The following is a 26243-nucleotide window of genomic DNA, read 5'->3' on the forward strand; positions in this document are numbered from 1 at the left end:
GAACCACAACAGTAACTAATTAGCATAGACAATACCTTTCTGATCAACACAAAGCATTCCCTCTCGTTTCCAATGATGCACCATGAATTTAAATGAGCCAATTAGCGTAAGCATTTCCCCTGGTATCGAGTTCACAAAGTCTTTGATTGAGATTCTGCTGCACAGCAACACAGCACAAAGTTTAGCTACCCTGCAGGCCGAGAAGGGTCAGCGTCATGTAACACGCGCTATAGATTCATTCAAGTGGAGTTTGTAGGTGGTGATCAGGATGGTGCTAATAAGTGTTGACTTATTATTTTAATGTTTGAAAAATAAATACACAAAATAAAATTTATGGGATACAGAAAAAATCTGGCCAGACATTTATATAAAATATGCCATTTGCAGAGCAGTCATTCAATAGATACACCGTTTTTTTTATTATTTAGAGGACTGTGGCTGATTAGCAGCATAATCAGCAGCTCTTTTGCATTTTCTCCCCGTTTTTCTCTTCATATTCTGAATGCATATTCTGCACTATCCTTGCCACAAGAAGACCTTGTTCACTTTATCCTGCTGTGAATATTGATGTGATACATAATATAGATATAATGCTTCTTTCAGCAGGAAACACAGCAACTTTTAAAGCGTGGGCACATAAACTCAGAGTTACTACTTTAGTTTACTTTTGTTAAAAAAATGTGGATATATAACTAAAAATGTGTCTTTTTTCTCAACTAGTTGCTGCAAGGGAAGTCCATTCCTAAACTGGGGTCACTGGACCAGATTGAAACAGGAAGTGGAGACGCAGAGGGACGGTACAGCGGCGACTGTGATGATGAAGACGGCTGTGGTGGTTCAGGTGGCGATGAGGTTAAGAGGAAAGTCTCCAGAGTCTCCAAATGTAAGTCACATCTTTTTGTAATTTTTTTGAACAATTAATTGGAATCATGTGAAGAAATTTCTATTATATTTTCCCCAAAGAAGTTAAGACATTTAAATAACAAGATTACAACATTTGAGTGGGAATATATTACAATTTATATTCTATAGGATTCGGTGTAATGATTTAAATGCGCATGTATGTTTGGATTAGGGCTGTCAAAGTTAACGCAGTAATGACGTGTTAACGCAAATTAATTTTAACACCACTATTTTCTTTAATGCATTAATGCAACTTGCGGTTTTTAGGTTGTAGCGGGCTCAGTTTTAAAGCTAGAGTGGCATCATATGAAACTGAAAAACCTAATGAATCCATAGGTACCAACCAGGTCATACTAGCTTGTCGTGAAGGAGGTTAAATGACGCTCCAAACTTACGCTAAATTGTGTTGAGGAAAAACTGGTATGGACATTTTCAAAGGGGTCCCTTGACCTCTGACCTCAAGATATGTAAATGAAAATGGGTTCTATGGGTACCCACGAGTCTCCCCTTTACAGACATGCCCACTTGATGATAATCACATGCAGTTTGTGGCAAGTCATAGTCAAGTCAGCACACTGACACTCTGACAGCTGTTGTTGTCTGTTGGGCTTCAGTTTGCCATGTTATGATTTGAGCATATTCTTTATGCTAAATGCAGTACCTTTGAGGGTTTCTGGACAATATTTGTCATGTTTTTTTGTTAATTGATTTCCAATAATAAATAGATACATACATTTGCATAAAGCAAGCATATTTGCCCACTCACATGTGGATAAGAATATTAAGTATAAATCTCCCTTTAAGGTACATTTTGAACAGATACAAAAATGTGCAATTCATTTGCAATTAATCGCGATTAACTATCAACCATCATGCGATTAATCGTGATTAAATATTTTAATCGATTGACAGCCCTAGTTTGGATGTGTGATTGCATTTAGTTTTTATTGTCTCTTTTTATGAGGTTAAGATTTTTTGTACACGGTCCCTGACAAATAAATGTGATAAACTAAACTAAACATAAAACAAATAATCAAAACATATAACATAGACTTACAATGAATCAGATCAAATATGATGAGAATAATCCCAAAGCACACATATAGTAAATATAACATCACAAGTCATATATATGTATATTATTATGCTTCTTCTTCAATACATGCGTTAAATTATACCTTTTACCCATCTACAATTTTAAAGTTGCAGAATTTCAAAAATTAAAAGTAGTTTTCTATGATGAGTGACGACATTCGAAGGTGCAGTGGCCTAATGCTATATTTTAATAAGACTTGCTCCAGTCTCCATTTTATGACAGCCATAATAATAGTCATTAAAGATAATAGTTGCTATGGGGACATTATTGCAATCAAGGCCCGTTACTTTAAAAATTATTGCTCCTCAGAGGATCAGTAACCTCTGATGAATCACAGCGGCGGAGCTTCATTTTGTTACCTGTCACACTCTGCTCTCAGCACAGGAATCCCCCCTCTACTCTCCATCAAACATGCTAACAACCTGATTAATCACCTCTCTCATTTTGCCAATGGCGACAGCAAGGAAGGGGGGGTCATCCAAACAAGCCGTTCTACCCGTGTAAATGTTTCCTTTACTGCTTGTCAGTCTGTCCCGAGGTTTTAGCAGCTCAGGCTCGGGGAAGCTGCTTAACAATCGCTCATCTGAGGCTGTGGGGAGGCTCTGACATTTATCACCCATTACAGTAGAGTCGCCCTTTCCTTGTCATAGGCCAGATCAGCCTGTCTCCCATATTTATGACCCAGTGTCTGTTGTGACCTCTGTTGAACATCTGTCCCCTGCTGCCTGACCCTCAAACACAGAGGGTTCCCCACCTGAACCAGACCTCGGGTCCGTCCCTGCAGGTTTCTACAGATTTTTAAGCGTTTATTACTTCAAAATGGTTTGATTTCTTTTTAGAGGCTGATGGTGTTTTTCTTTGTTTTGTTTTTTTGCTATAGTAGAATTAAATGAATTAGTGAAACTTGCAAGCCAAGGATACAGCCACACTAAAAACATGTTTTATTGCTCTCGCTTACTGAAAAAGAGTCTTCCACAAGATAAAGGAGCTTGAAAGTACAACAAATACCGAATGTAAGTACCATGTGTTATATTTTATGAGCAGGAATAAAAATATGCCCTCAAATCATACAGAAGGAAAGTACTACTCCTGTATATATTTGGCCTTTTCTTTAGAAAACAAATAAAATCAGTCCACCTCATGTTTTTTTGTGACTAGGCACAAATCAAATAGAAAGTATATTCCAGGAGGTTTAATCCAAAACACCTCTTCAACCTGTAGGAGTGAATGAAGGTCACAGATAAACGAGCAACCCACTGTCCACTCCATCATCATTGTTTTTAACCAACAGACACTAACTGGTGTATGACAGAGTTTAATAATCACGTGTTAAACCCTCATTTTACCAAATATGACACAAAATAACACTTGCCATTCACACCAGATCCGGTCTGCTAATGTATTTAGCAGACAGAATTTTTATGAGTTCTCTGTTGCTGAGAGGAGTCAAAGTTAGCACAAATATCCAGTGTTGTAGTACTCGGTCTTGAGACTGGTCAGAAGACCTCTTTTTAAAGGTCTCGGTCTTGTCCTGAAATCAATCCTACTTTAACTCGGCCTTGTTTCGGTCTCAGACAAAGAGGACTCAGGATTTTATTTCAAGACTGGTCAAGACCACAACTGTGGGGATATTACTAAATTGCGTGTGCATTTTCTTATTTATTTGTTATCATTAATGTGATAACTCGTAGAAAACAAAGGAAAATTCCCACACATAAAATTCATCTCTGCAATGCCTTTTGATTATTTTATCAAGACATTTCTCATGGTACACTCATACATACACACATATACAGTATATATGGCAATAAAAGAGGTGAATGGAGAAGAATCTTCATATCTTTTCTGTGGGGGGTTTTATGGGAATGTTGATCCCTCAGATCTATTTGAGGAGTGCCTCTAGTTTACATGTTCCACATTTTATCATAAGTGTGTCATGCAGTGGGGGACTCGCACTGGTCTTGACTTGGTCTCAACCCCTCAAAGCCTTGGTCTCGGTATCGATACACTCTGGTGTTGTTCATGACTTGGTCTCGGTTTAGGTGGTCTTGACTGTTACAGAGTTAAAGCGATTCTATAATAGCCAAATAGTAATCCTGTAGTTCAGTCTGTCAATTTGAGTGGAATGGGATTATTATGTGAATGTTGGACATGTAGTATTGATATGTGGCTTCTGACCTCGTCACGCCCCACAAGGAAGCATTAAGCTCAGCACAGCTGAAGTAAGGAGTGATGATAACTTCCCCCTTAGGGGAACATAAGCTGCCAGGCTGCTTCATGCTTGTTGATATCGGATTGGGGGGGGGTTCTCGTTTTTCATTTGCTGCACAACTATTTATGGCACTTTTCGCGTGAACAACAGAGTGCAACACAAGATAAGGCCTATTGTGAATTGGGTCACGATGGTTTGTCATTTTTTAAAAAGTGGGTCCCCAGAAAAAAACGCTTGGGAAACACTGATCTAATGGATAATGTTCATCTTACAATGTTAAAGGATAAGGCTGGCAATATAACATTTTTGATATTGTCAACAAATCCTATGAAAAGACCAAAACCAACAATGTGTTATTCCATCTCTCAGTGCTTTCTGACTGTCCTACCCGGTCTGTGGCAATCAGCCCTAAGCCCAATGGTTCCTATTGAAGATGTAAATCTTTAAAAACACTTCATGAATACATCTTTCATTTCTTTAAACTGCTTAATAATAATATTTAGCAAATGTTATTCTAAAAGGAGAAAATGAGGAAGCAGGGCGGTGTATGTGGGATCGACTCAAAATAAAACACAGTGCCCATATTCATCATAATGAAGGAACATGTCACTCAGTGCAACAGTAGTGCTCACTGATGTGTTCTCAATAGTTTTTGGGCATCTCTTTTGTCATTTGCTACACAACTATTTGTGGCACTTTTGCTCATCTTTTCACTCCTCAACCAAGTACATGTAGTCATTTTAACCCAAACCAGGATGTTTCCCTAAACCGAAGTCATTTTAGTAGCTAAACTTAACCAAACCTTAAAGGTGCCCTATATGATAATTGAAGCATTAATATAGCATGAAACAACTATTTGCTATGTAAAGATACAGAGGAGTAATGTCTACCTGAGCAGAGAATGAAGTTACTCTCCCTGTGTGTTTTGTAATCAGAGTATCTCCTCGCTTTGTTGACATAGCCGGGCCGGCCAAGCGTGCTTTTAGTGCATGTTTGTGCATGTGAGCGTGCCCCACTGGCTAGCTCACAGGCGCTGCTCTGCACTACTCTCATACAGCGGTTGTAGCTGATTGGGGCAGCGCCGTCACAGAAGCGTAGCACCCATCCTCTTGTTCCCCCACAGGATAACACTGTTAGCTCTGTCAGCGCTGTGGCCTTTGTTTTCACTGTAAGCGCTGTTAGCTTTGAGCTGCTGGCTCACCATATTGAGAGCTGTGCGAAGGCAATAGAAATGCTCCTAATCTCACATTTAGCACCATAACGTTGTCACATCATTAAGCACATTTATTTTTCAGTACGGTTAACGGTTTTAGAAGGCACATATAAATGATGTCGCCTGCCAATACTTGCATCATATCAGAAGAAGCTTCTATGTGTCGTTCTAGAGGTCATGAACAAACAGCGTATTTTGTCATAATTTGGAGGACTTGTTGCATCAGTGTCTCTTTACTCTGCCGTCTGGCGTCTGCCCCTCCGACAAGCTCATATTAGATAAGACCAACCAATCAGGAATGACAAACGACAACCTGTGAGCATATCATTGATGGCAAACTTGTGGTCTTTCAGGATGAAATAGATGCTCTTTTATGTTTGGGTCACTACTTAAAGGACCAGTGTGTAACATTTAGGGGGATCTACTGACTGACAGGTAATATAATATTAATACGAATATTTTCTTTATTGTTTAATCACCTGAGAATAAGAATCGTTGTGTTTTCAGTACCTTAGAATGAGTCATATATATTCTCCAAATGACCTACGCTACTCTTACAACAACTGGCTCTAGAGAGGGTCATTCACGTTTTCAAGTCGGCCACCGTAGTTGTCCTACACGCTCGGCACACGGGAGAGATTACAATTTGCAACCTCACCGTTAGATGTCGCTTAATCCTACACACTGTTCCTTTAAAGTAAGATGCTCCTTTAAAGCGAGCATTGACTGAAGTCACTGGAAGTTGCCTGATGACATCATATGCTAAATAGTACATAAATTGATAGAATTCTACAGCTCATAGTGCAGAGAGTGGGTTTGCTGTGTCCGGGATGCTCTGTGATCATCATACTTGTTTAGATCAGACACGCAAGTTGTGCAAATCTGCATCAGCTGTGCTGAGTTGTCACCAAATGCTTTAACAGTCAACATATTGACATTGTTCTGGACGGAGTATTAATTTAGTTGTATTTGTTGTTAGAAACACAGTTGAGAGTTCTGAAAAGTTAGTATGTCTTACTGCAGCACCAGAGTTGATAAATTGGCTACCATGAGGCTAAATCACAGTTGTGATGATACACTATTAATGAACATTGTTAGTTTTTATTTCAGTTTGTGTGCAAAACTTCAAAACAGAAAGCTGTAGAGACAGAAATGCAATATTAAATACAACCACAGAACCAGGAAAAAAAAATCCATGAAGCTGAGATAAAAACCAGCTTGCTAAAATCATCTCACCAAGCACATGATCAACAAACAGAACTTTAAATAACATAACTGTCATTCTCAAGTCACAAGTGAATGAAACCACAGAGAGATTGGCCGTGTGTGTTCTGTTTATTTCTGCAGTGTTTATAAAGTCTAATAGAGTTTTCAAATCTTAGACTACATAGAAGTTACAAGACTGCGTGTTATAGTTCCAGCTGCCATTTTATGGTGAGCGCATCAGTCAATGTAAGTAAATAGAGTACAGTGATATTGCCGTCGCAGTGCCAGATACTTAAACACCGTGCATAATTTAATTTGATTTCTTTCTCCACGATTATCCATAATCCCTGTCTGTTGTGTCTTTGATGTTTATCATCAGAACATGCTGACGGTAGATCAGGATGATAAGGAAATAAAACGGGATGAGCTCAATTCTGACAATACAAGCCCGATTTAAGGGATTATCCTCATTATGCAGAATTACTGTTGTGTGAGAATGCTATGTATGTGACGAGATGCAACAATGTGAGCAGCTCATCCTTCAGAAATTTTTCAAGGATTTTTGAATGTTCAGCAGGCTCATTTCGCTCCAGATCGCTGAGCCACCTGACCGAGTCGCTGCCTTTGTGAAACTACAATTAGGCTGACCTGTTTTTTTGTGAGAATTATTGAAAGCACGCAGTGAAAACAGAAAAAGATTGATTCATTTCACCCTGTTAAACATGGAGGTGCACTGACTGCTCACGGCTCGTCAGGTAACACCGACTAAAGACAACTCCAAGACAAACCAGAGAGAGAGACCATTTATCTAGAATCTTTCATGCATTTTCTTCCGACATCAGGCCCTGTTTCTGCAGTTATTACCGACCTGCCAATTGCTTCAACAAACACACACATACCTCCTTAATGAAATGAAATAAACATTTAACACTAATGAGATCTAGCACCTCAATGTCAAAACCAGTGTAATATCACAGTGTTGTGTATTGCAGCTTATTACGGTGCATGTAAAGCATCATAACCAGGATCATAATTACCAATTATAATATACATAATTGGAATACTCATTAAGAAAAGCTATAATGTATCCCATGTCTGTGGAGCTGTATTGGTCCAGAATGTGGCTGTGTGTGCTTTGTGCAAGCGTAAAAGGGTTAAACTCCTTTTTTATTGCACAAATTAAGATTTCAGTGTAATTGGACACCTTTACGCTCCCACGTAACAGAAGAAAAATTCTAGCTTTGATATCCGGAACTTAATTTTGGTAAATAAGGTGAAGCCGAAGGGTCTCAATTGTTTGGGATGAGACAATTCTCTGTTGCAGCGCTACTTTATGATTGAGCCTGATGAGATAATTATACACCTGGTTTTAATCACATAGAAAGCTCAGATATGAATATCATAAATACAGGTTTGCCATTGAAGCCATTGTGGATTATTAATCACACAGTTGTGTGATAATACCAAACAGGTCCACAGCCTTACTAGCAGCTCTGTGAGGCTGTATTATACACCTCTTCCTAACATACAGTGAGCGAGCAAACTCAGGCGAATGGAGCGCAAGAAATGTCCAAATATATTACGGGTGATGTGGAGCTGTAGCATTGTGAAGCTTTGATTAACTGACAGTTACTGTCAGCATTGATTTCGATAAATGAAAATAGGTTGGAGGTACATGAAACTTTGCTAAAATAAAGCCAGGGCGAGCGTTTTTTCAAGAGGGTAACACGTCGCTTTGCCTGTTTGCTGATGCATGGAGCAAGTCAGGACATCTTCACTGGGAAAAACTGAAATAATCAGATGTTTGCTCGTTTGCATCACGTCCAGTTAGGAAGAGGTGTAAGACTATTGCTAATGTCAGCATGCTAACATGCTCACAATTACAATGCTACCATGTCGATGTTAAGCGGTTATAGTGTTTCACCATTGAGCTTGTTGGAATGTGATTCATTTAGCAGGTATTTGGTCATTAACCAAAGTATTGGACTGAAATTTTGACCTGATGGTGGCGCTAGAGGAAAAGTAAGAGGATCACTAAAGTTATCACAATTCTTCGTGAAGGGAACATGAAAGTTGGTACCAGATTTCAATCTGCAATCCATCAAATAGTTGATGAGACATTTCCCTCAAAACCACAAATGTGAACCTTCTGGTGGCGCTAGAGGAAAAGTCAGAGGATTCAGCTATAGACTCTATATAAGGAGTGTATGTAGTCACCGTGACGTCACCCATTGGTTTGTACACTGCCGTTTTGAAGCCTTCAGTTTGGCATTTTGGCCGTCGCCATCTTGGTTTTTTGCAACCAGTAGTGACACGAGAGGGTGGAGCTAAGTACAACCGAATGCTGAATAAGACATTTTTAGGTGACCAAAAAGGTTATAATTAACTTTCATGACCTGAAAACACACTGTGAAAGGGTTAAAGTTCTACAACGAAAACACGGACAACTCCCAGACGGGACAAGACCCAGATTGGACAACGCCGTGGTAGCGACCTGTCAATCACAAGGTAGCCACTGTACCGAAATTTGTCGAAATCCATCCAATAGATGTTGAGATATTTTCACTGGATAATTGGAAAGATTTAACTTGCTGGCTCCACTAGATGAAAAGTCAGGGGATCATCAAAGTTGTTAGGAGTCATCCTCTGGGCACCATGAATGTCTGTACAAATTTTCATGGCGACTCATCCAATAGTTGTTGAGATATTTCAGTCTGCAGCAAAGTGGTTGACCGACCGACTGACACAGCCATCCCTAGAGCCTTGCCGCTATGGCCAAAAGAAGAACACACACACCTACAGTCCCTGGCTACATACTGGAAGAAAAATAGAGGTTTTCCTCAACTTCCCTTTATCCAATACTAAATCTTGGATGTCTGTGACCTGTCAACAATGCCTGCAGTTGAGAACAACTAAGAGTTTTTTTCATGCTCCAACCCCATCAGGCAGATATGCCTCTTATCTGGCCTGGTGTGATTCAGCTGCAGACACTGTGACTGCTTGCAGCGTGAGCGTTGTACTGCAAAAAGACATCTGTCAGACACAGTGGCAGCAGTGGAGACACCAATCGATTTCTAGCAAGTAAGCACAATGAGGGGAAGGGGAGAGGCTGCTTAACCATGACTCCTATTAATTAATAGTGTCTCAGCAGGAGAGTCTTTGATGTTATTTGAGCTTCTACCTCGCAGGCCGGTGATAAATGAATAAATGTAGAACTTCTCCTCTATCTAATGTTAAGTAATTATTTCCATGACAACATTTAACGGGGGGGGATCTGCACATATTTAGTAAAAGCAATTTACTGTAATAATTTACGGTGTTTTATATGTTCCAGCTTTAAATGAGAGATCTGAGAGCTAGGGAATTACATCAAGGCCACTTTGGTGGACGTAGTGTATACAGTAATAGGCCTATCACTGGGAGCCATTTTGAGATTTCCTAACATGCCCTGAAATACTTTGCTGTGCCTGTTAGATAGATCTTAATCCTCATTACAGTGTGAGATCAAATTAGGTCACCTGCTGGGACTCCTGCCCTCCTCTCTGCCGGTAATAATGGTATTGAAATCATTTACGGCAGTGTGTCTCATAAGCTTTTGACCAATGGGCCTCACTGGTTGTACTCCTAGGTTGTCTGATTATCATTTGATTAAATTAACCCACTGATCTAATTAATAACTAAGTGATTCGTCAAAGACTTTCATGTCTCAGGAAGATTAGTACCATTATGCTACTATAATATGCATATTTTTTCAATTTACACTGTAGAGCTCATTATTTTCAGTTTTGCAAAGAAAAGCTTAGTTAATATTTGATTACACATGCACTATTGATTGCACAAACATCTTTTTTTCTCCTCACTTGGTATTATTGGAACCTTATTCAACAAATGAAATCTAGATGAAAATACCAATCTTCCCCTGTTAAAAAATATCATTATCTTCAGTGAAAATTGGTAAAAAGAGAAAGAAATGTAATGATGTAACACGGGAGAATGGAAATGCTGTTTGTTTATAGTCTGGCTGGGTGGCTTCAGGTTGTGTTGAGTGTCCGTCTCATTGATATTGAGGAGCTGCTATATTTCAAACTGCTGCTGTAGCTGTTGCAATATTATAATCTTAAGCAGCTAATGTTGAAAAACGATTTAGGTTTAGATTTGGAAGTGGAGCTGTAGATCTGCGTAAAAAACATATACTGTTTATAAGAAGTGGAAATATAAGAAGCCATCGCCATGTTGGAATTTTGGAACCAGAAGTGTCACGAGAGGATGGAGTTAAGTACAACCGAACGCTGAATAAGACATTATTAGGCGACCAGAATGTCAATATTACTTTCATGAACTGAAACACACTGTGAAAGGGTTAAAGTTATAGACGAATACATGGACAACTCCCACACTGGACAACACCGTGGTTACGACCTGTCGATTGCAAGGTACTCTGCTTTATGGTCTACTTGACTCTAAATGGGACCATAATTTACTAAAAGAACATCATGCTGTATTGAAGAAGACTTGAAACTAGCGATTGAGACCATAAACTCGTGTTTACAATATTTACTGAGGTAATAAATCAAGTGAGAAGTAGGGTCATTTTCTCATAGACTTCTATACAATCAGACTTCTTTTTGCAACCAGAGGAGTCGCCCCATGCTGACTGTTAGAACGAACACAAGTTTAAGGCACTTCAGCATTGACTTTTGACTTTTCAGACCCTGGAGTTGCCCACTGGTAAATACATGTTTGGGTAAAAGGATAATCAAGTAACACCAATGCGTAGTGACACAAAAACAGACCATTAAAGTCTTCCAGAGCAGGAACCACTCACCATTACAAAAGCAAATGGGTCCTGAAATGATGCACACCTACTGGTTGGAAAAACTAATAGTGCTGCATTAACGCCAGGCAGCACAAATGAACCAGTTACCAACAGCAGACTGACTGTCTAACACAAGGCAGGACAATACTGATCATGAAAGGTACCCACAAGGGAATAGCACTATCCAACTACTGTCCAACATGGAAATAGCCGTCAGGCATCACATTGTTGAAGCTGAAGGGACATGTGTGTCAATACACAAGGGAAGCTCAGCAGGGGATTGGAAACAACAGCAGAGGCCCAACACACCAGCTACTGAAGACAGAGCTGTCGCTCTACGGCTGCAAGTTGAAACAGAAGAACCCAAGCACAGTCTGGATAAGACGGTGGTGCAAGAAGTATTCAGATCCCTTACATAAGTAAAGTAGCATTACTGCACTGTGAAAACACACCATAACATGTAAAAGTCCTTCAATGAAAATATTAATTAAGTAAAAGTATTATTAGTAAAATGTACTTAAAGTTTCAAATGTAAAAGTACTCATAATGCAGAAAAAGTCCTCCTATGAGTGTTGTGGTTGGGTACTTAACATACTATTGGGTAGATTATTCAATAAATGGGCGTCATATTTTATAAACTCATTGTATGTTTTCTATGCAAAGTTAACTAGTGACTTAAACTGTGATATAACTGGAGTAAAAAGTACAATATTCCCTCTGAGAATAGTGGAGTAGAAGTATGAAGTAGCATGAAAAGGAAATACTCAAGTAAGTTTCAAGTACCTCAAATTTGTACTTAAGTATAATACTTGTGTAAATGTTCATAGTTACTTTCCAACACTGGGATTAGAGCTAAACGGTATATTAATAACAAACTCTGTTGCCAAAATTATGTTTGTAAGCAAATTGTGAAAACAAAATCATTCAAAATCAAAACATTTTGGTCGAAAGGTGTTTCTGTTATTTTGTCCACTACATTTATATCAATGATTGTACTCTAAATAACAGAAACACCTCTCTGTATGATGCAGTACAGTTCAGCAGCACCATAAACTACATCCTCCAAGATATTCTTAGTGTCATGATATTGACTTCAACCATGCTGCTTAGCTGCAGACTGACTAACAACCATGAAGCCAAAGACTCAGTGCAGCGCTCATGGATCCCTGGAGCGTCTTGCAGTATACAAGGTCAACAACACACTCAGAGCCTTCATCAGAAACTCAATGGACTTGTGGGGAAAACCACTAAAAGCTGCTCAAACACGAGTGGCTAATGTTTGCTGCTCCATACTGACCCAATGTGTCATCCCTGCTGCTATTCTGCATATGGTTTAAACCTTTCACAGATCCCCATGAAGAGTGGATAAAGGTTCATGAGGGGGGCTACCATCAGTTACCTCGGCTACATGCAAGCCATCAAGCTGAATGACAAGAGGATCTACAGCAATGACACCGGGAAGCCATTTGGAGTGGAAAAATGTGGGTGGGTGGAAGCAAATGGAGGGAGAATAATTGGAAGTGAAGGGGTCGAACTATCAAAAGGCCACATAATAGAGTGAAGACATGACAGCTCCAGGAACCAAGGAAGGCAGCAACATCCGTGGTACATAAGTAACACCTCAATACACACAGTAAGCCCTACTGATGGTTAGAAATTTAGCTAAAACGAAAGCTGTTGATATGAAACAGAAAATCCTCACACTGTACAGAGGATTCCACCCGAAGTCCATCACCCTTCTAGTGCAGCTGGAGACAGTGGAGGTGAGCGCCAAGGACACTGTATGAAACACGAAGCATTCCTGAGTACATTAGTAAAATGGCTCCTGTCGTCGGCAGACGGATGAGGTGGCTGCTAGAGATTGCCAGGAAAAGACACCATCTGCCATTAGGTGGGGGGGTCCAGAGCTTATGGAGCAAATGATTTGATAACAAGAATAAAGTCTTAATTCAGCATTTTTTAAAAGAGTCTTTCAATTACATTTTCACTTGTGCAGGTAAAAGGTGACATTTTTCCATTTAGAAATTGCCAATTTATCATCTTGATGATGGCATTCATCACTGTGACCTTTAGCATTCCTTTTTAAAACTCAGAAAAGGATAACAAAGCCTATCTTTGTTTTAACATTAATAAACAACAAGAAACTTCTACCCCTCGTCCTAATATTGATACCTGAGGGCAACTCTGGGTCTGAAAAGTGAAGCCTATGAGGAAGTGTCTTAAACTTGCATTCCTTCTAATAGCCAGCAGGGGGCGACTCCTCTGGTTGCAAAAAGAAGTCTGATTGTATAGAAGTCTATGAGAAAATGACCCTACTTCTCACTTGATTTATTACCTCAGTAAACATTGTAATGTGAGTTTATGGTCTCAATCACTAGTTTCAAGTCTTCTTCAACATGATGTTCATTTAGTAAATTATGGTTCCATTTAGAGTCAGAGAGAGAGTAATTATAACCTTTTGGTTGCCTAGAAATGTCTTATTCAGAGTTTGGTTTTAGTTCCACCCTCTCGTGTCACTTCTGTTTGCTAAAAAACAAGCTGACGACGGCCAAAATGCTGATCTCGATGCTTCAAAACGGCAGTCCACAAACCAATTGGTGATGTCATGGTGACTACGTCCACTTCTTATATACAGTCTATGATCGATACTAGAGTCTAGTTCTTGAATGAAACAGAACACAAGTTTAAGTAGCCATAGTGTCTTTCTTTTTTGACCAATCAGCTACGGTCAGCCCTGCAAACTCTGTCGTGGACCATCAGAGAGTACTGCCCCCGAGCAGGGACTACTTTTTACACCTGGATCTATCCTACAGGAACTAAATTTAGTCCCTGGTTCCTCTGGTTGAAACACAGGCTTAGTTACTGAGCAATTCTTCAAAAAGTTTTTGGTCCTCTTGAAAACTTCCTGCAATGCAAACACCCCTCTAGGCTCAATGCAAAATTGTTGGCCTTATTGAAATGGATGGATGGCCTATTAATGTTTATGAACTAGAACAAAAAGGAAGAAACAACGAAAAAGGAAAAGTTGCACTGGTCTCATTGACCTGAAGATGATGGACTGTAGCATTGAATGTTTAGGAGAAATGTTTCAAAACTCAATTTCATTTTTTACACCACGGCCAAACAGTTTGGATTTTCAAAACTCTGACAGCAGAAATAAAATCTTATATCCATTGGATTTATCTTGAGGCAAAAAAAACCCTGAGGGAAGATCAGTTCAGGAGTTATTGGCCTATGCACTATTTCAGCACCGGCTGTTCTGTATAACTTTTTATGCTTAACTAGTGGTGGAGAGTTCTGAAACCAATCCAAGATCAGTTGCTCTAAGACCTGCAGTCTTGGTGGTAGACGGTGCCGATAGACACTTGGGGGGAAAAAACGGAAATATCTGAAAACAGACAGTTTCAGTCTTACAGGCTTCAACCCCTAACAACTATACATGTGAAAATACAGAGTAACTAATCATTTAATATACTCTTAAATTGGCAGCATTAGCAGGAAAATGAAAGGCATCTCCTGTTCTTAATCTGTTCATCAAAGCTATGAATGGGTCTGAGTATGAGCCTGGTGTGTCTTTGGTAACTTTAGACCTAAGTTTGTTTTCATGTGTTGCTTGTTATGTGCTCTATGTTAATGTTGCTTTCTCAGTTAAATGTAGGTTACCTTGACATGCCCTAGATTACTAAACTACCTTAAACAACATATTAACCCCGCTGCCTCCCACTCATCCACAGATTGTTGGAGGTTTTAGCTTCACTGTGGGATTAGTTTATGTAATCAGTCTCTTGTGATTCATCATGAATGCCTCCCCCGTTCGCTGTGGGCTTATCTAACTCATATGGATAATCGTGCACCTTTCTCCAACTTGGCCTGCTTTCAACTACTGGAAATGATAGATGTGAGTGACTCATCGTAGTTGTTTTTATCAAACTAAAATTAGGGAGGTAATGTAAGGATGTCGGTGAAGCTGTGCACTCTGACATGGTTTAACATTTATAACATCTGAGACTTAATTTGTCACAGATATCTAAAACAATGTAACACTGAATTCAAATGCATATCAAGTAAGGCCATAAGAGCCTTGGACAGTCTGGATTTTCAATAATGATATTACAATAATACAATAATGATGGGATATGTCTTTGTTTATTGGAGATCACAGACAAACTGTATGACCAAACTATCTTCTTCTTTTCAAATACTTTTCTCTTTATTTTATGTCCTTGTTCAAGTACACAGAAAAAGAATTAGATGTCGTCGCTGCCTGTTTGCCAATAAGAAAATGAGTACCCTTTCACAAAAATAAGCCACAAAGCAGGGCAGATGAAAGCATTCAGATTAATATCTGCTGTGTATTAACATATGGTCACAGCTCAGATTGGATCATGTTTCAGATGAAATGCACCACACCTACGTAGTGCATGTGCCTTGAACCTCGTTGCCTGCTCTCTAACTCAAACCGTGCTCGGATAAAAAATGAAAAGCAATTGCTTTCTGATTTGCCACAGTAAACATAATGACATTTTTATTGTAAGATAATAGAAACCTTGCATTTTCTTTTATCATTTGCCTTCCAGGTGTTTGTGTTTTTTTAAGCAAATCTTTTTAACCACAGTAAGTTGTCATTATCTTCAACGGCACATTCCTGTTTTTCAATCATTTTCTCGTACCTTGCATGATTTAATGGCTGGCTTAATGAGCTGCGGCTTGCGTGCGGAAGGACATCTCATCGTCTTAATGAACCATGAAAAGGGCAAGCACACATCATTGTGTGAACTGTTTTAATAATCAGCTCGTGTCAGACACATAGCCCATCTACCAAAAGTCTGCTCTATCAATAAGCACAGATGCTGGGCGTTTTAAGACAACTTATTCTCTGATGGCACAGCGACCGATCGACTCTGCCCATCTTCCTACTGCCTGTCTACTTGTTGTCTCTCTGGCTCTTACTCGCTGTCTGTGTGCTACCACGTAGATGCTTTCAAGGCTGCTATATTGACTGGCTACACTGTCTCTGTTGCAAGCTTAGATGTGATCATTATAGCTTTCCTATAAGGATTTACTGTAATGAAAAATCAAATGAAAATCACATCTTATGAGACCATATAAGCATGAGCTTTACCATTCTATATTTAGATTTTTCATTAGGTAATAATTTATTTCACTAGGTTATTTTTATAGTCATTCTGCGAGTGACAAGACTATAAGAGTCAACAGCTATGCTATCGGCTCTGTGATGCTGTACTAAGGCACAGCATTGCTTTGAGCTAAATCGCTAACGCCAGAAATGCGAACATGCTCACAATGTCAATGCTGACGTGCTGATGGTTAGCAGGTTTAATCTTTACCATGTTCACCATCTTAGTTTAACATTTGCTAATTAGTGCTTAAAGGACCAGTGTGTAACAACTAAGGGGATCTATTGGCAGAAAAGGAATATAATATTGATAATTATGTTTTCTTTTGTGTATAATCACCTGAAACTAAGAATCGTTGTGTTTTTGTTACCTTAGAATGAGTCCTTCATATTTACATAGGGAGTGGGTCCTCTTTATTGAGTCTACCATGTTGCTCCGCCATGTTTCTACAGTAGCCCAGAACGGACAAACCAAACACTGTTGACTTTTCCTCTCTCTTTTGCTTCACTTCCCACATACACACACACTCTGCGCGCTCTAGTCTTGAACAACTCGCTCCAGAGAGGGCCATTCACATTTTTGCATCAACTACCGTAGCAATCCTACACGCTTTAAACACGGAAAAAGTTGTAATCTGCAACCTCCCCGCTACATACCGCCAGATCATACAGATCCTACAGACCCTACAGACTGTTCCTTTAACACAAAGTACAGCAGATATTTGGTCAGAAACGATGATTAGAATTTAAAGTTTGACCTCATGGTGGCGCTAGATTAACACGGATCACCAAGAATTACAAATTATCCCTGGGCAAATGTGTGTACCAAATTACCCTGCATGACAATCCATACCAGTAGTTGTGGAAACATTTCACTAAAAACTAAAAATTTCAACCTTAAGGTGGCGCTAGAGGAAAAGTCAGGGGATCACCATAGTCAGTAGGATTCATCCTATGGGGAACATGAATGTCTGATCACAATTTCATAGCCATCTATTAGTTATAGATATTTCAGTCTGAACCAAAGTAGTCTTGTGATACCTGACAATCAGAGATCTCTGTCTAACGAATGTCTGGGGATTTCTAAATGCAAAGTTGTCGCTAGAACAACGGCGAGAACAGCCGCTAACAATCCTAGTTGTCCTGGATTCGGCCAATCACAACCGTTTATCTACATACATGGGGACGTACAGGGTGCCAAGTGGGGATAATATGCTGTCATCTTGGACGCGGCTCCAGGGGAGAGAGACGGGAGGGAGCCAGAGATTCTGGAGGAATAATGAAACCTGCGACCGTGAGTCACATTCAGGAGCTGTTTACTGCAGGGAGAAGAGCGCCGAGATTATTTTTTATTTTTTAAACTTACTCACAACAGTGAGTAAACTGTCAGTGGGTCTGTTAGCAGAGCAGCTGTAGCAACAACAGTTATGTTTTTGTGTTTCCTGCTACGACAGTGTTCACAAACAAGCACACAACTTCTGCATGTCACCGCCCCAAAATAGAAATAAATACTTTGGGCTCAAGGCTGAACTAATTTAAAATTTGGTGGTCAAAAGTCAAGGTCACTGTGACCTTATGTCCATCCCATTCTCGTGATATCTCAGGAAGGGCTTGAGTGAATTTCTTCAAATTTGGCCCAAATGTCTGCTTGAATTCAAGGATGACCTGATTCAACTTTGGTTGTCAAAGGTCAAAGGTCAAGGTCACTGTGACCTCACAATACACGGTCTTTGGCTATAACTCAAGTACCAATTATGACAATTTCACACAAATGTCTAATATGATAAAATGATGAAGTGATGACATTTTGGACAGACATAGATGTAAACTGAAACTTGATTGGTTCGCAGAGGCATACAACCGCGAGGTCTCTCTCTAGGTGAGCAAAGCGTTTAGAGACTGACTGAGTCAAGAACCAAAGTGATGGACTGACCGGCCAACTGATATTGCCACCCATTGAGCCACACAGCTAGTACTGCTCAAAAGAAACAATCTAGCCATGTTTTGTTTTTTTTATGTTTTTTTTCTTAGAAAGTTGTATTTTGCAGCTTGTGGCGAAATGAAAGTAGACTTTGCATGACCCACGGCACTTGTCAGCATGGTGACATATGACAGGCAGGTTTTGTCTCCTTCATCTTCATGTCCTTTGAAAATTTCATTCAGCCTTCATCCTCAGACCTGCAAGGTCATCCTTAGATGTGCATCAGCAGCCCATAGACCCACGCGCTGCTCTCCCATCATCCCTCCTCTCTGCCTGCCTGCCCTGCCAGGCAGAAAAACCCATCTACTGTATGTCTGCTGCAAAAGCCCTCAGCTCACCCTCTTCCTCAATAGTATGCACACCCACACCCACAGTTATACACAAGCATGCACGGACACACACAGTCTCTCACTTACACACTCGCTGACAGAAACACGTCAGGTGAACCGGTGAAAATCTGAGTCGCCCAACAGGAACAAGTTGTCTGAATCTACTCAGGTTGATGTTCTGCTTTGACCTTCAGTGATAATGGATGGGAAATAATGGAAAAGGCTGATATCCAGGCAGGAAACATTGCCGCAGCAGCTTGGTGTTTGTCATGGTCACGAATGAAGAGGACAGGTTTGATGATGTTACACTTTGAGGTCAAAGTGTGGTTGTGATTTATTGTGCAGCAGCAGTTACATTAAAAACATGTTTTTTTTTCAATGGACCCTTGTCTGGCTTCAAATATATGCATATAGAGTCATCCATCTTTAATAATCTGCTTTTTATTGCCATGTTCCAGGTCTCACTAGTGCTCTGGAATAAGAACAGCTTTTCGTGGCGTTCAGGGTGCTTTATAAAACACCATTCTACTCAGTTTCAAACCTGCTCATAGGTGATCTCTTCTTTGAGTAATAGTGACCGTAAACAACATATTGATCAAGGTATTAGTATTTGCTTTTTATTTTGCCTTTTAAACTAACAGCCTGTTTGCTGTTGATGAAATACAGGCTACAACATATTCTGGTTTAAATAAAAGATATCCCAAAATAGGTCAAAATGTAAATGATACATCAGCAATCAGTGTTTTCTTACTGTGACCCACTGGTTCTGCATGTGCAGTCTGCTTTAAAACACATTTGTTCAAAATGGAAACTCCTATCCCTTATTCTCCTTTTAATAATAATAATTATATATAATAAATTAACTTGCAGCAGTTCAGCTATCTTTCCAGTGATGAAATGATTGAGTTGATCAATCGATTCATCGATTCAAAGAAAAATAATAATAGATCATGCAGCTTATCTTTGTCATGTATAATTGAAAATGTAATATCTTTGGGGTTTGGACTTAAAGGGATAGTTCTGGTGTTTTTAAGTGGGGTTGTATGAGGTACTTATCCATAGTAGGTGTATAACTTACAGTCGATGACGGTCGGCGTGCCCAGCATTGAGAAGCAGACAGGAGCATCGACACCGGAGCAAAGCAATATACTACTGTGGACGAGGCCGGCAGCAAAAGGGTATTTTAGCCACCTAAAAGAAAGGCTCACCTTAAAAAAAATATATCCATTTACATGTACGCTATATTTAGAATATTTTCTGACGGTGAACTAAACTGAAACAGAACTGAGGCTTTGGAGAGAGCATAGTTAAGTACAATTGAAGGTACACCTGAACTATCTCTTTAATATGTCTTGACCTTAGGCTCTGGAAAATTGTGATGGCCATTTTTTTTACTTTTTAGATATTTTGTAGACTAAACAATTATCAATTAATAAAAAATAAATCTGTATTAACCTGTAATTAAATTAATTGCTAGCTGCAGCCTTATATCTTTCCATTTCTCATCTAAAACGGGTCCGGTGACAATATCCATCACACAAATACTCCTCCAATACTCCTACTATGTAGATGGTGATGTGTTTTTTTATTTTTATTTTATACAAGAACAGAGAGCATTAAGCCTACTGTATGTCAGAGCATCACATTACCGTTTGTTCTACCTTCTTATTCTTTTGGCTTTTTATAAAAATAAGAATTTTGGTTTTGGCAGTTCATTCTTGCTGCAGACCTCCCAGTGCAGCTCATCTCAAAGGTGCTCTGTTGGGTTGAACTCTGGTGACTGTGAAGGCCAGCAGAGTAGACTGAAGTCATTGCCATTTTCTTGGAAGCTTCTAGAGATAAAGAGTGCTTTGTAACACGGTCCGTTATCCTGCTGGAAGTATCCTTTTGAAAAAGGGGAGACTGTGGCCACGAAGGGATGGTCCTGGTCAGCAGTTGAGAGTGGTGTAGCATTTAAATGATGCTCCGTTGGCACTAAGGGGCCTAATGTGTGCCAAGAAACACTACTCACAGAACTACACTTCCAACATTAGTTTGGTCCTTCGACACAGAAAAGATCCAAGATGCTATTTACAACGAATTCTCACCCTACATCCACATGTTGCAACAGAAACCCAGGGTTTTGACCAAGGCAAAGACTTTCCGCTATTCAGTCGTCTAGGTTTGGTGAACATGTGCCCTCTGTAGCCTCGTTTCCTTCTTATTAGCTGACAGCAGTGGAACCTTGTAGGGTCCTTCTGGTGCTGCAACCCACACATTTTCAAGGTTCAACAAGATGTGTCACTCAAACGTCCTCCTGCACCTCGCTGCACTTTTATTCATGTATTTCTGACCTTTCCTGTTAGCCTTAACAACACTTGCCAATTTCCTTTGACCTCTCTCCCTGACAAGATGTTTTCTCCCACACAATTACTACTGACTGAATATTGCTCTTCACTATTTAAATCACTTTAAACTCTAGACGGTGTGGTGGAGGGAGGCACCTACTATATTTGGCACCATAATGTCCTCCCTATTCTTCTGATTCATCAAACAGTGCTGACCTCTTGACCCTGACTTCATGCTCTTATATGTTGAGTTTCAACCACCTTATGTGAAATTTAGAGACTGTTTACATAGGCAAGTGTAAATAATAATGTGAAGTGAATATTTATCCTTTGGTCGAGAGCGATTCAATCAATATAGAGAGACAAAGTCCCGTCCCTTCCGGTGGACCCAATGGGACCTTATTTTGGAAAAAATATTAACGATAGTCAACGACGAGAGACAAATCATTTTTTGATCCTGTTTGAATTGTGCCATGAATCACAGATATAATGTTTGTCAATTTAAAACATAATTTCACAAGTCAAGAAAGTTGCAGTTTGTCGTAGTATAATTTTTTTCGTATTGTGTTAAACCGCTCAATGAACCACATCTCTCGCTTCGCACAATATACGTCACCAACACTAGCTAGCTAGCTAACTTAGCTATGTTTCACACACAAATTAAACTTCATCTTACCTGATGCGTTTTATCCAGCAACTCCTGGTCTTTTAATCAACCGGGAAGCGAAAGAACAATCAAGATCCGTTGCTCGTATGAGTGCATCCAAGTACGAAACACACAAGCATCATAGCTTCAGAGAGAGAGACGTTACTACGCGACATTTGGGTGTGAAGTCTTTCTATTTACGTATTTTCACAGTCTGATGCTTCAACAGTTTTACAACAAACTGCGACTTTCTGGACTTGAAAAATTATGTTTTAAATTGGGATCAAAAAATCTCTCTCCGTTGACTACCGTTTGTATTTTTTCAACAATAAGGTCCAATGGTGGTCCACCGGAAGGGGCGGGACTTTATTTGGACAAAAATTCTCTCTCAAAACTATAAACCTCGGCAACAAGACAACTCATTTTATCTGAATGAACAAAATGCATCTTCATTAGCTGCAGAGGCTGAAAACAAGACTGAGCATTTGCTAGTGATAACCATCTGGAACAGAAAATGTACCAGTGTCAACAGTATTGCAACCACACGATCATATCAGTCAGATATCAGAGAGCTGATATGTGTCAGTGATCTGTGATCCCCCTGTGGGAGTCACGTTCTCTTTCCCGGGTTCGCCTCCTCAAGACCCACAATGACTCATTTTCCACGTCAGAGTGATTGAATGTCACAACACTGTGAGCAGCTCTCAAACACTCTCACTTCTCTCAAATCACAATCACTTAACACACAGCACGCACACACACACACACACACACACACACACACACACACACACACACACACATACACACACAGTCCACCAGCCATCTTCTGTCTGAGCAACATCAGGTTGAGTCTTGTGTTTGTAAACAGAATTATATAAAATACAAAGGTAAGTTAGAGTAGCATGTATACATTTTTATCTGACAGCTAATACATATTTATACATGATAATGTACGATCCAGTAGAAAAAGTGATACAGGTAAATCTGTAACAATTCAATACACTGTGATTCAAAGCTGATTTAAACATTCAGCTCAGATTCGGTTTTAAATCAATCCGATTTAACTCAGATTTGATTTCATATTTGTAATAATACATTTCAATTTGATATGTTAAACGCTGCATTAATAATGAAGTATTGAGTTTTGACTGGAAGCAAAATTTTCAAAAAATCAATCTTTCTTCACTTTGTGTTTTAGATTTATTTAGATTAAATTCTCCAAAACTACTGTAGTGCCTGCTTCCACATCAGCCATGATAAACAACAGCAATGAATACAAATTAAGCATGAGATATTGCAGAATACACACCTTATCACTACCATTGTACGTTATCGAACTAATTGATGATTTATGACTGCCATCCATTATATGCACTCTCACTCTTGTCACAATTTGCGAAGCTGGAATATAGATCTATCTTGTTTAGAGATGCTTTCAAATTCACCCAGTACTCTGAAATCAGAATGACAGAACACTGTGTTAACTGTACAAGAAATGTCCAAATATATTGTTTAATAGGAGCAAGAGTCAAAACAATATCCTCACCTATTATGTATACAAGGCTGAATGAATTCAGTGCCCCCATCGCCCCCAACTAAATTTAGTTTTGGGTTGAATATCTGCAAAATTGATTGTCACTTGATGCTCAGTTTGAGTGAGGTGACGACGCCTGATTAACTCTCAACAATCTGGCTTTCGCACATATAGAAGGATTTCTGGCACGCTGTCAAAAGATCTGTTAATGCTGGTCCACACTATACTAGATTTTCAGATTTTAACAGATGTTGAAAATGTGAGAGACCCCACACATAACGACATGTTATGATAAATCTAACAATTTTCCTATGGTGTGTGGTGAGAACGATTTGGCTAAAACAGCACACCACACACTAACAGATTCCATTCATGAACAACAAGAGTCCCGACACTCAAAACCAAAAATCCCTCCTGGTCAAATGTGATTTTAGTGTAAACAAACATGGCAGCAAAGGGCAGGAAGACTTAGCGATAATAGTTTTTGCAATACTTGGTACTGAAAATTCACGAAGAATAATATGGATAAAATCATGGAGACACGTTAAATAAACACTTGTGTTGTTGCCACAAATCAAAGTTGGTCCTTCATTTCTGAGGTCCATCTTAATTCTATATTTTTTCTTCGACTTTGCATTTGCCGCAGCCGCAATGACTGCGGTTGTTGTCCTTCCTTCTTCAGTCAGCTTATTTCTCAATTGACTATCGTTCTTTACCACGTGACTGCGTCATCGGCTGTCCTCGGGGTTCCTCACCCACAACAGGATATCCGATTGTAAATATTGAACATCTTTAATATTTGCATGTAATGTCTCATGTAGTGTGTGCCCGGCGTTAAAAACCTCAGTGAGCTTCTCCATCTATGGCTCCATGTTTTTTTTAACACTGTTTTTCTCTTTCTTGTCTTATTTTTGAGGATGCGGGTGTCCTGTTTAAATACATTTTATCATCGGAATTGTCAGTGGACCAAACCACTCGCAGGTTCAGTGTTAACATTCAGTGTGAGCAGCCATGACATGACCGGTCGATTGATTTTCACAGTGTGAGAATAGATGTCTTGGCCGTGCAGGAAGCCCAATCAAAACACAGTATTAGTAAACACTGCATAGAGTACAAGATTAATAAAAACGTACAGTGTCTGCCAAACTTAGAGGTCCAGCGTGTAGGATTTGGTGACATTTAGTGGTGTGTTTGCAGATTGCAACCAACTGAGTACCCCTCCGCTCACTCCTCCCTTTCCACGTTACTGCGGTAACGTGAGCCACCGCGTGCAAAACCATGGTAACGCCATTCGCCTCGCTCAGAGGCCATTATTATCAACATACCACAGTTTCACAAGCTTGTCAGAGAACTACGGTGGCCTTCAGGGAACGTAAAAACGTAAAAGTCTCTCTCTAGAGCCAGAGTTTAGTTGTCCGTTCTGGGCTCCTGTAGAAACATGGTTTGAGCAACATGGCGAACTCCATGAAGAGGACCCGCTCCCTATGTAAATATGAAGGACTCATTCTAAGCTAACGAAAACACAACTATTCTTAGTTTCAGGGGATTATACACTAATGAAAACATAGTTATGAATATTATATTCCATTTCTGCTAATAGATCCCCTGAAATGTTACACACTGTTCCTTTAAGTGACACCATTTATGTTTTATTTCATCCAGATTACATGAAAAGGGGCATGTTTTTGTAGAACATGGTGAACACAGGAGTCATGCCCAAGCATTAATACAGAATAAATCACCTTTTTAACTTGTTGATGTAAAACCAATCAAAACGTGTAAGTGTGAAAAACTCTTCCCTTTTTGCTCTGCTCTGCTCTGTTGTTTCTCACACTGTCAGCTTTTTTTCAAAGCTGCAGAAATAAATCTATCTGTGGAAACTGCTATTCCATTTGGCATACATAAAATCCACACAGCACTACTCACTTCAGTGAAACTTCAACTGGTGGAGTTTGGTTTCTCTTCTCCTGCAGACGGTGGTGCAGCAGCTGGCAGCACAAACTACTCTGAAAGGAATGGTTTAAATTAGAGCTTCCTAATGGATTAGGTGCTTGTTGTATGAGAAGCGACTCCTAAAGATTTGTAAAAGTGTTGTAAATACTTTATCAGTTTACGTTTTGATGAAGAATAACTGTAGGTTTCAGCCTTAATAGTGCTCCATATCGTCACCTGCACCACACAAACAACACACTGAGTAGACAGTCGACTGCGGAGCTGAGCAGAAAGTAAGAGCCTTATTCAAGCAAACAGTTTCACTGGCTTTTGTGCTTCTTCTTGGAGCAGGAGAAACCGTTTCCATCTCAGGCCAAAATTCATATTTTCATTTGAATGCCTCCAATGAATGAATGATTGTGGAGAAAAAGAAAAACATGCCAAAACTGGTGCAGTTGGCAAACACGGGAGATTTATCTTTTTCTGCAAAAGGTTTCTTTATTTCTTTTCAATTAACTTTGAGGGCTTGAGGCTGTGCCTAACAATCAGGGAGACATAAAACATGTTGGGAATAGCATATCCTTATTGTCCTAAAGACCTGAATTACAGAATGCCGTATTAGTCTACGTGTGAGTACCTCTGCCAAAGCCATGCGAGGAGAAAGCCCAGTAATAAAACAAATGCTCTGGGTGCTTTTATGTGCAGTGAAAACCTGTTAATAGGGTCAGCTTTTGCAAGCTGTTTAATGGTCTCGGCTTTGTTGCTGCCAAAGAATGATGAATATTACCTCACCAGTAATTGTTGCATCAAACATGAGAGGCTAATGTTCTGACTTAAACACATTTTAGGTGGAGTTAAAAAAGAAATATACTATCAGAATCTTTTGCTGTCAGAACTGCATGTTTAAT

General features: G+C 39.5%; 1 protein-coding gene across 1 annotated transcript in view; it reads left to right on the top strand.

Moving 5' to 3' along the window:
- gpc5a (glypican 5a) overlaps positions 1 to 26243 on the top strand; it is a 141141-nt gene that overhangs the window by 87180 nt on the left and 27718 nt on the right. Inside the window, exon 8 of the mRNA XM_074615037.1 lies at positions 721 to 883. Coding sequence (XP_074471138.1) covers positions 721 to 883 — 163 coding nt within the window. The remainder of the gene's footprint in view (positions 1 to 720; positions 884 to 26243) is intronic.

Source organism: Sebastes fasciatus, chromosome 2 (genome assembly GCF_043250625.1).
Source record: "Sebastes fasciatus isolate fSebFas1 chromosome 2, fSebFas1.pri, whole genome shotgun sequence".
NCBI lineage: Eukaryota > Metazoa > Chordata > Actinopteri > Perciformes > Sebastidae > Sebastes > Sebastes fasciatus.